Here is a 12,360-nt window from a genome sequence, read left to right as displayed (position 1 = left end):
TGAGACAGGAATGTGGATGCAGAAGACTGACGGAGGGACTGCTCTTCAGAGCGAGGTTGTGCGGGAAGAGGGATACAAGGGAGAGGAAGAAGTTAAGCAGTGATGTTGTCTCAGCTTCAGCCAGATTCCACAGGGAGTGCTGAAGTGCAGATTTCACCACATAACTGGCCCCACCACCCTGAGCAAAGAGCAAGCCTTTTCTCCCCCAGTGTCAGTCACTACCTGCCATCTGCCACTCAAGGGGAGAGGCAGGCCAAGAGTTGAAGCCCCTCTCCCAGGTGGATGGGGTGGTGTGGTAGGCTGCCAAAATGTTGGTAGAAGTAAGAGATTTGTTAGCAAAACAGCACAAAAGAGAGGAAGAGGGTAATGGAGTGTAATGGAGGTACTTAACATTGTTCAATGAAGTGGTAAAGCTTTTAATTTAAAGTAGATGGCAAAAATTAAAAATCCGTATTGTCCTCTCTATGATAACCATTAATGAGAATAATAAACACAAGACCAAAAATCTATGAGGATAAAAAATAATAAATACTAGCTAAACTCAAAAGAAGGGAAGAAAGGAGGAATAATGAATAAAAAAACAAGGGATGGGGGTGTGGGTGTAGCTCAGTGGTAGAGTGCATGCTTAGCATACATGAGGTCTGGGTTCAATCCCCAGTACCTCCACTTAAAAAAAAGGACAAAGAGAAAACAAAGAACAAGATGGTAGCCTTAAACCCAACTACTACTTCAGTATGCTATGTATCTTGTAAGACACTGTAGCACCCATCTAAAATTGAGTCATTTATGTCAAGGACAAAATGGCGACATCATGCAGGTACATAAAGGAAATGTAACCAAATCTTACAGAAATTTACAGCCCTTCTCAGACATGAACAGAAGACATCACCCAATCACCAAACACCAAGCATGCTCATGCCACCTCTGGGTCTCCTGTTCTCCAAAATCAGCTACCGTGATCCAAGTAAGAAAAAAGACCAATGGGCAACCAGTCACCTGAAGAAGCCAAATAACTTTCATATTTATCCCATTAAAAATCCCTCAGACTCTGAACAACTCAGAACTCACTGCTCCCGCAGCCCTGAATCTCCCATTTGCAGGCTGAAATCCTTGCAATAAACTCATTTCCGCTTTGTTTTATTCAGGAGAGTTTGGGTTTTGATCACATGAACTAAACATTCCAATTAAAAACCAAAAACTGATTTATCACCACTTAATAAATACTGTTGGCTACCACCCTGCAAAAAAAAAAAAAAAGCCGAATTATTTATGTTAACAATGGCTATATAAACACAACCTCTAAAGAATTGTTTAAGTAATAGAAAACTATATAAATTAAACTCTTACTCTTTCACAAAGAGCTGAAAATAGGTATGTGTTTTAAGTTAGGTGTCATAAATCTAACAATTTTAAACAACAAAAATCGTCATATACCAATAAAGAAATTAAATCTATAGTAAACTATGACAATTTTAAAAGACTGTGACTTATTTATATGTAAAGAGTTTTAAATATTTAGTAAACAGAAGAATGTTTACTTTCATTTACAGGGTAAGACAGCATCAGAGACACTGATGCATTTCTCTTTTCTGAGCTAGTACACAAATTAATAATTTTAAATTGGCTAAAATTTATAGAAAGTAGTTTCTGTTATTGGTATTCCTATGGGAATAGTGCAAAGAAAATATACCCCAAAAGAGAAAAACTGCCATGGGTATGATGCTAATGTGTAAAAACGAACTCAGGAAATGTTAAGTTTTTTAACTTCACTTTATTATGAATTGCACAAAGAAGTAGTTTTGTTAATGATTTGCTGGGTCAATTGGAAATCTACTTTTTTGTCCTTCTTTTTTATCTTTCATTTTGTTTTAATTATGAGTTACAGTAGGAAATCCAAACAAATCAACTCTTTTTGGCAAATTATGTCTTATACCTGTCTGGATAATCACTATACTTACTACACACTATGATGAAAAATGATGTATGCTTAGCATATGAAATGGCAAAAAACAGTTACTGAGAAATTGAGTACCATCAGCTCTCGTGAAAAGATTTTAAATACTTTTTAATTAGGAAAAAAACATGATTAAAAAACAGTTCTCATCTCAACTATAACAACAATATGTGTGTTTATTTATATGTATGCATACACAAACACACGCTGATTTTCTCAGACACAGAGCTGAGTTAAGCACACTCCTCAATTCCTGGCATACTATGATCACTGGTCCTTGAGCACCTCTGTACTCATTTGTTTTATTACCTCATTTTTTCTTCATCTCTCATCCCGTTTCCTGTCATTTTGTAAATATCCATCCTAATATATTTAATATAAGTACTTTGCTATGTCCTTTCCTTGAAAATACGTGTTTATTTTATGTATTCATGCGTTTTTAATTTATAAGTAGTACTACACTATTATCTCAATCAATGTAATACTTTTTTTCTAATGACAATGATATTTTTTGATGTATGAAAATACGTTCTTTCCTTCTGACTGCACCATGATGTTCTAAAGTCTTACATTTTCTTTTTCCTGTTCTCTTGGTATGGACATACAGGTTGCCTCTGTTTCTCAGCTGCAACAAATATTCAAGAATGTCCTTTGTGCACATGAGCAAGCGTTTCTCTGGGATACGTCCTAAGAAGGCAGGCTACAGTGTACAGAGTATGAGTCTCCCCAGCTGCAGCAAGCTCCTTGCCAGGACGGCTGAACCAGCGCACTGCACCACCCACTGCAAAGAAAACCCCACCCCGTCGACAGGCCAACCGTTAGAAATGCAGGACAAAAAAGCAGCCACATACAGCATTATAAACATACCTTTGTCTGAACCAATCTTTGTATTCAATATACTTCCAATCAAGAGACTATAAAATAAATTTGGAAAAATAAATTCTACAAATATCAAAGAGAATTTTGGAAAACAGAATTAAGAGGTTTGACAGATGTAACAAAAGCAAAATAAAAAAGACAGAAAAAAAAACAATTTCATATAGAGTTTATAAATAGGCCAGTGTATCTATGGGAATTTGGAATGAGTATGAAGTTGAAAAAATGAGGAAAGGAAAAGAATGGATTGTTTTAGAGCATCCCTTGAAAACTGCCTCAGAATTTGAAAAATTTAAGTTGGAACTTTACCTTATATATGGTAAAGATACAGTCTCTCTCTATATTAAACATTTAATGAGGGAAACAAAACTATAATGCTAGCAGTAAAAAGTATAGTAGAATATTTTGAACTGATGCAGGCAAGAAATTTTTAAACAAGAAAAAATATTTGAGAAACTTAAGAATTTTTATTTAACAAGGTCATTTAACAAGATCACGAAATTACTCAATTGACTTCTACTTACATTTAATACATTATATTGAAATATCATCTCAGAAAATATTTGCAAAATCTAAAACTGAGAAATAAACCACATAGAGGACATAAAAGGAACTCCTACAAATGGATAAATGAACTTTACAAAGAAATATAGTAGGAAATTCAGCTAACAGAAAAAAAAAAAGAAACCCATAAAACAGAAAAAACAAAAATACAGGAAATAATTAAAATTTCTAAACCTTTATTAGTTTGTATTAGTTAAATAAACTATATTAGTTAATATATTAATTAGAGTGATAAGTAAATAGCTCGCCCATGAAATAAGAATGGGATGCGAATAACAAAAAAATTAAGTACAAGAAACAAATCCTTGGAAATTAAAGATATAAAAAGAAATGCCACTTTATTTGCCACAAAAAGAATTCACACCTAGTTCCTAATTCCCAGCTTCCGAGCACCTTCACCGCAGCAAGGCAGGGTTCTCTTGAGAAAGAACCCTGCGTAAGCCCAACAACTATGTAGTGTAAGTCTTCCTTCAAGCCATCTCTTAAGAAACCTTTTGTTTCTCAGGAACAGACACTAGCTCTCAGTTAACATTCATCCTGAAGACCCACAGTGCCACTAGACTCTGTCAGTCTAAATGGGCCTTACAGAAGTCAAACGAAAATTAAGTTTTAGGCTCAGTCGGTCTCACGCTGGGCCCCCTGAGTACATAGAAGTGTGCCTATTTCACACTTCTGTGCACATATTTACATGAGATACACACACCCCTCGCACAGTCCCCATACTGGTTTCTCCACTCATGCAGTGAGGGCCAAACTGAAATCCCGAAAACTACCTCTCATAGAAAATTAGTAAATAAAAGGGTATCACGGCTGTTTTGGTTCTGGTACCAATGCCAACAGGTGGAGAGGAAGTAGGGGTACCCACGCCACCAAAAAGCAACTTCCCCACAGCAGCAGCGTATCTGAAAATTCAACTTAATTCTGAAACTACCTACCCAGACACATAACATTAGATTCCACAGGTTCTGCGCACCCTGCCCCTGCCCCTGCCCCCCACACAGTCAGATGCCAGGCTTAAGTCCAGGTTACCCGTACTTCTGACCAACTGACTATAAATCACGGGTTCCCGTGACCCCCCCTCCCCCAGGATGGATTCATTTGGCAGAGCAGCTCACAGAGTAAGTTCTACTTACTAGGTCAACAGTTTACTATAAAAGGATGTAACTCCGGAACAGCCTGCGGGGAGAGCCGCCGAGGGCGAGGCTCGGGGAGAGGGAGCGGAGCCTCCACGCTGCCCCCGCCCCGCGCTCGCCCCCTCGCCCCCCCACCCCCACCGGCACGCCGCTCTCCCAGCCCGTCCACGTGCTCATCAACCCATGCTCTCCAGCCTCGCTCTTTGCAGCTTTTACGGAGGCTTCGTGACATAGGTGTGACTGATTAACTCACTGGTCATTGGCAATTGATTCAGCCTGTGGCGCCTCTCGCCTCACTGGAGGTTGGGAGGTGGGACTGAAAGTTTCAAGCTTCTAATCACATGCTTGGATCTCTAGGCAACCAGCCCCATCCTTAGGTGGGCTCCAAAAGTCACCTCCTTAACATAACGAAAGGCACTTTTTTGCTTTCATCACGCAGGAAAATCCAAGAGTTTTGGGAGCTGTACGCCAAGAATTGTGTCAGACACCAAATATATATTTCTTACGATAAATCACACTACCACAATATCCCCAGGGAATTGCTGAGTTTAGGGTTATCATCAAAGATATGAACAATGTAGTGACGGTGATTCTAACACCTCACCAGTGACCTCACTTGTTTGGCTGGTCTGTGCACACTGAGGTCGACATGGAGGATGGTTGGATTATCATAACCTGAGTCAGAGGGTGACTCCAATGACATAGTATGTGGTATCTGCTAGAACAAATCAAAACGTGTCCCGCCACCTGCTATCCAGCTAATGATTTGGCAAATGCTTTTATCTCTTTACCAATTAGTAAGGACAATTAGGAATATTTCACTTTCAGCTGGCAAGTATCCCTTCACTGTTAGACCTCCGGGCAATTCTACTCCATGACAGACACGAGCCGTGATCATCTAGACGTCCTACAGGACACCATACTGATAATAAAATATTGATCACATCATCCTAGATAACAGTAGACAAGTGAATGACTCTAGTGGGGAAAAATATTGACATTTTGAGTGCTTAACAATTCAGCAGGGTTTCTAAATGTCTGAATCTGATTGGGATATTCCTCTAATGTAAATGTCTGCACTTCAGACGTCTAGCACTCAGGAAGAGGCACAGTGCTATCTGAGTCCCTTTGCACATTAGGAAAAACATATCACACATATATTACAACTTAGTGTGTTGTTGTAACCCATCTGTAAAGTAGTCCCCAGCTGCTCTGACGTTCAGTCCAGACAACCCAGTTCATTTATTCAATGGTGACCAAAGTGCAGGGGGCAAATAAAGATGCTCTACAGAGACTCCAGAAAGCCCCATTAGAAGAATCATAGTATAGACATCAGGGGTTTTGGAGTAAAGTCATTTCTTTTGCTAAAAACTGTTTTTGCTTGGTTGGTTGGTTGGTTGGTTGGTTTGCAACTGGGCTCTGATCGAAACTGCACACTTGACCATGAGCTACCAAGTGATTCAGCAACCTGAGGTGGCCATGATGAACTCAATGATATATGATCTGCAGGCTATACAATCAGACTTGTGTCAAAGCAATATAACCTCAAGTGGAAATGATCTATTGAAAAGCAGACTGAAGTAGGCAGAAAAAGCACAAGTAAGATGCATGGAAAGTAGCCCAGGCTCACTAAGCACCCACTCCTGTTACACTGCCCCACCTACTTCAAGCACAATTTATGACCTCATGGGGAAAGATCAGTTGATGAAGGATAAATAAAATTCAGCTTGTAAAAGGGAAATCAAAATGGTACTGCTAAGAGAGCTCTCTACATGGAGCTGAAGGCCTTTCAGGAAGTGTGACATGCACATCTCAGCCTGGATGGAATCTGACCTTTGTCCACTTACTGTCCTAATGCAGGCACCCACAACATCTGCCCAATGTTCCAGAAGCTCAAGATGGTTATCAGACCCTTACACCAAATAACTCGTGAGAGCCTCTCTACTTACTGAGCCCTTACCCTGAAATAGCCCTTAGGGATAAATATTTCCTTTCTTACATCAGAGTCGATCATAATTCTTGCCAGACAACTTTACACAGCCTTGTGGCTTTTGTCTTTAGGAGCCCCTGACTCTTTTTTTCCCTCAACACTCTTTTAGTTTTACCCAAACCTGGGTCTCCAGAACTGTAATTCCCAAGAGCCTAAATAAATTCTCTTCTTATTTGCAGCCTTCTGCATTGCTTGGTTGACAAAGTCTACTTTATAGATAGGAAAGGATAAATAAAACTCAGGTCTAGTTTATGGATAGTTCAGCACAATATATAGGCATCAAGCAGAAATATACTGCCATAGCAATTAAGTCCCATCCAGGAGTGGCAATAAAAAAATGTGTAAAAATGAAATGCTTAAGCGGGCTCAAGTGCAGTGCCTCTAGTTTCTCACTTTGTGTGGCATGAGATTGGCCTGTGATGGGTCCACCCTGATTCATGGGAAATGGCTAATGGTGGCTGAACTGGTCAAGGACATGGAAATAATGAGTTTGCAAGACTGGTGACAAGGAGGTCTATTTAATGGCCAGGATAGAATCATCAAAAACTTCCCAGTCATGTGAGCCCCTCATTACTCCTGAGCCATTTCCTAACATTTCACCTGCATTGTCTTAGTTTTGCAAGTGAATAAACCATGTTAAGTGTTGGGTTTTGTTTTGGTTTTTCAGCAACTACGTTACCTTGGTGGTGAAACTGACATGACCTCTAAGAAGAACCTAAGAAAACCCTTGGCTGGGTTTTATTATAAGAACCACCACAGTCAAAGCATATTGATTTCTCAAATGCAAGAAATGACTGCTGATCACTACAGATGTTTAAATTAAAAAAATAAATAAATAAACCACAGCTACTTTACAAGCAAACAATGTGTTTTGAGCTGTAGCAAATAGCCAGCAATAGCCCAAAGCTTTATCCTGTTCTCACAACCCACCTGAGGAGAGAAGGAGGCAATTACGGGCACTATTTCAAAACAGAGAAAAGATCTTACGTTATAGAAAGTAAGACCATGTAAAATGTAGAATTCTTCGTAAGATATTCTTAGAAATGATTATTTGAATTAATAAACAAATACAGAGTTGTGAATTTCAGTTCAATTCAAAAATACCTATTGAGAATCCAGTATTTGCCAGAACACAGCACTGTTCAACTGAATACCGCAATAAATAAAATAACAGTTTCCTACAGTTTTAAGAGGTTTGTAGTTTAATCACCAATTATCAAGTAAATGGACACTAATGAAAGCTCTAATTTAACCAGTGAAATAATGATGGGCATAGTGGTAGAAATGTGAGTTACAGGCACAAGCCACTCAATGCTTATCATTTTGAATCAACAGACAGTAATTTTTAGCATTCCAGGTAAAAGGTATGCATACTTTGGTTTTTAAACAGATACTTAACAGTCTACAGTATTACTTATCACATCATTTACATGAATACTCCTTCTGTCTTGCATTCCGTCCAATATAGAAGCCATTAGCTACATGTAAAATTTAGACTAAAACTAGTTAAAAATTATACATTAAAAATTCAATCCTTACTCACACTAGCCACATTTTTTAAAGGTTTGTTTTTTTGTAGTAAGCCCACTTACCATGAGATCTACCTTCTTAATGAATTTTGAAGTGTACAATACAACATCTTTGACCACAGGGAGGGGGGAATGGGGAGTTACTAATCAATGACACAGTTTCAGTTAAGCAAGATGACTAAGTCTTAGACATCTGCCCTACAACGTTGTACACTAGCCGCATTCTAAGCGCACAATGATCGTATGTGCCTAAGGCCTGCCACAGTATATTATTTTAAAAGTTCCTGATCATTGAAAGTATTTTGGTCTCCTGAGTTGAACCTGTCTTCCTAATTAACATGATAGGAGGAACCACTAAATTTTAAATGTTGAACTTTTGTTTCTCCAATAGTGTATTTTGTTCTACTTAATTGAATACATTCTATTCTGTTGTAAAATTAATGGCTTACTTTCTTTTCTCTTTCTGGTTGTAAAACAAATGTCTTACTTTCTTCTGTTGGCAAGTGTCTCTTCACCGTTTCTTGTGGAGATCTTCATTCCATGCTTCTCTTTGCTCCCATCAAAAGAACAGCGGGGGCTTTGTGTGGGTGTTCTGACTGGACGGCCACAAATCTTATATACCTTTAAAAAAGAAAATTTTAAGAGACAGTCAGAAACCATGCTCCAGGCTTTCTGAGAATGTAATACTCACTAGAGCCCAAAACAATGCCATGTTCTTAATTATACTTCAGTATTAACCTTTAATATATATAATGTTTGTTAATTTTTAAAACAGGGGGAATCAAATTATCCGTATAAAATGGCAACCATACTAAATTGATGCTCTACACATTTATATAGTTTGCATGTATGCAAAGACAAAATACTTCAATAAAAATATATATGCAAAATCAGAGAACTACATTAATAAACTAGCCGGCTTGTATAAATAAAGCCATTTAACCAATATAGATGTTATTTATAGTTTACATTCATATGTATGACTAATCATATATCTGTACTGATTTTTTCCTAAAATAATTTGCCACTGAATAGGTTTCATTTCTATATGAATTCTAAAGGTAGTTTTCTTCTTAAAATCTTTTCTTAAGAATGGCAATAAATATTTATATAAGACTCATTCTGTAATAGTTGTATATCTTCTTCCTCAATCTGGTTTGCTGTCAAGGGTGTTATTTATAGTCTCTTAAAAAATTATTTCTCCAATTGAACATTTCATTTTTTAATACTACTTATCTAGTAAAGATCTTCATATAATTTAAATAATTGTCGTTAAAAAATTAAGTAACTAACTGGACACATTATCATGTAAAGCATCAAAAAAGATTCATAAGATATACCATGTACATTTAAAAAGGCATGTTAGTATAATTAAAAATATATAAAAGCATTGTCCAAGGGTCAGGAGGCTTTGGTTTTTGTCCTAATTTTTCCTTTGTAAGTGATGAGATCTTGAAAACAGCAGCAGAACTTCTTTGAAGTTGATTTCCTTATATGTAAGATGAAAAAGTTAGAATAAATTATTCCAAAGTTCCCTTAAAGTTCTAATTTTTAAAAAAATTTCCCTGAATGTGCATTAAAGGAGTTAGGCATCAATTCATTTATTTAAATGATAATTATTTTGTTCCAATATTTGCAAAGAATGTGTGTTACATGTTTTATGAAATAAAAGATGAGAAACTGAATTTCCCTCAAAGGAGCTGACAAGTTAAGAGGAAAAAAATTCCTCCAAACATTAAATTCAAGTGCACCTTAGTAGAAGTCCTGGCACACTCCAGGCTCCAGCTCCCGTCCACACCACCAGTGCGACAGTTCCAGACAACCCTGGAAAAAGCCCTGGCCTGTGCTTACTTTGGCTCCAATCCTCCTGCCAAAGCCACTGAGCACATGCAGTCAGCAGATAGACACTCCCAGACAAAGGCACACCTTCAAGAGACAGAGAGGAAACTACTTCACCTAATTTATAGAGACAAACAGCAGAAAGTCAAACAAAATGAGAAGACAGGAATATGTTCAGAATGAAAGGACAAGATAAAACTCCAGGGGGAAAAAACTAGTGAAATGGAGATAAATAATTTACTTCACAAAATGTTCAAAGTAACAGTCTTAAAAGTACACAGTGAGAACTTCAACAAAGAATTTGAAAATGTAAAATAAATGTCAAACTAATATATATATATATATATATATATATATATATATATATATATATATATATACACAAACTATATATATATATATATACACACACAACACACACACATATACCTCATGGTAACCACAGCTAAAGATGAGTTAGTATCTATTCTTATCAAATTATCCCAAAAAGTTGAAAAGGAAGGAACACATCCAAGCTCATTCTACAAGGCCAGCATTACCCTAATACCAAAACCAGACAGAGATACTATAAAAAGAAAATTACAGGCCACTACCCCTAATAAGGAGGCAAAAATCCTCAAAAAAAATATTGGCAACCTGAATTCAACAATACAATAAAAGGATCACAGATTATGATCAAGTGGTATTTACTGCAGGGATGCAAGGATGGTTCAACATCCACAAATCAATCAATATGATATACCATATTAACAAAAGAAAGGATAAAAATCACAATTTTCTCAATAGACACAGGAAAAGCAATTGACAAAATTCAAATCCATTCATGATAAACACTCTCAGCAAAGTTGGTATAGAGGGAACATACCTCAATAGAATAAAGGCCATTAATGAGAAACCCACAGCTAACATCACATTCAATGGTAAAAAGCAGAAAGCTTTTCTTCTGAGATCAGGAACAAGACATTCTCGCCACTTTAATTTAACAAAGTATTGGAAGTCCTAGCTGCAGCAGTCAGACAAGAAAAAGAAATAAAAGGGATCCAAATTGTAAGGGAAAAGTAAAACTGCCACTATTTGTGGATGACATGATACTATACATAGAAAACCCTAAAGATGCCCCGCAAAAACTTTGAGAACTAATAAATAAATTCAATAAAGTCACAGGATACATTATAAATACATAGAAATCAGCTGCATTTCTATACATTTATAATGAACTATCAGTAAGAGAAATTGAGAAAACTATCCCACTTACAATGGCACCAAAAAGAATAAAATACCTAGGAATAAATTTAACCAAAAAGGTAAAAGACTTGTACTCCTAAAACAATAAGACACCGATGAAAGAAACCAGTGACAACACAAATAAATGGAAAGATATTCTGTGTTCATGGATTAGAAGAATTAAAACTGTTAAATATTCAGACATTAACAATAGCCAAGATATGGAAGCAACCTAGGTAGGGGCCCATCAACAGATGAATGGATAAAGAAGATATGGCATACAGAGTTGATCCCTGAACAAAATGAGGGTTAGGGGTACAAACACTGTGCAGTTGAAAATCCACACATACCTTTACAGAGGATTCTCTCTCCACAGTTCCATATCCATAGACTCAACGAACTGCAGATAGTGTGGTATTGTAGTACATATTTAATGAATAAAAATCCACATATAAGTGGACCTGCTCAAACCCTTGTTGTTCGAAGATCAAATTCACATACAATGGAATATTACCCAGCCATAAAAAAGAAATCTTGTCATGTGCAACAGCATGGATGGACCTGGAGGGCATTATGCTAAGTAAAATAAGTCAGAGAAAGACAAACACTGTGTTTTCACTTATATGTAAAATACAAAAAAAATTAAATAAAAATATATAACAAAATAGGAACAGACTCACAGATATAGAGGACAAACTAGTGGTTGCCAGAGAGGGGGAGAGTTGGGGTGATGGGCAGATTAGATGAAGGGGATTAAAAGGTACAAACTACCAGTTATAAAATAAATAGATCACAGGGATATAATGTAGAGCACAGGGAATATAATAAATAATCTTATAATAACTTTGTATGATGTGTAATCTATAAAAGTATCTAATCACTATGTTGTATACCTGAAACTAATGTAAAATTGTAAGCCAGCTATACTTCAATAAAAAAAAGAAAAAGAAGTAATACTGTAACATGTAGAAAATGAACAGATTAACTGTATTTGGGGTGCTCAAGGAAGAGCTTCAGGCGGTCATATCCAAATAGCAGGGTAAAAGATAAACTAGGAGTTTGTCATGTGGACAAAGTAGGAAAGCTCCAGGAGAGAATGGAAAGGCAAAGAGGTGTACAACAACCTAAAATGTTTCATACAACAAAAAGTACATAGTGAAAGAAAGTATTATGGCAAGAGGGAAGATTTAAAAATGCCATGATACATATGATAATGGATGTAAATCAGACTTACTGCAGTGATCATTTCAC

At 36.8% G+C, this 12,360-nt stretch overlaps 1 protein-coding gene across 2 annotated transcripts in view; it reads right to left on the bottom strand.

Moving 5' to 3' along the window:
• The window catches only part of GPC5 (glypican 5), a 1,165,610-nt gene that overhangs the window by 901,305 nt on the left and 251,945 nt on the right, over positions 1-12,360 (bottom strand). For both annotated transcript variants that reach the window (XM_072976438.1, XM_072976439.1), the window contains exon 4: positions 8,534-8,667. In XM_072976438.1, coding sequence (XP_072832539.1) covers positions 8,534-8,667 — 134 coding nt within the window. The remainder of the gene's footprint in view (positions 1-8,533; positions 8,668-12,360) is intronic.

Source organism: Vicugna pacos, chromosome 14 (genome assembly GCF_048564905.1).
Source record: "Vicugna pacos chromosome 14, VicPac4, whole genome shotgun sequence".
NCBI lineage: Eukaryota > Metazoa > Chordata > Mammalia > Artiodactyla > Camelidae > Vicugna > Vicugna pacos.
The sequence above is the reverse complement of the archived record's forward strand: the minus strand, read 5'-3'. Positions and strand labels throughout refer to the sequence as shown.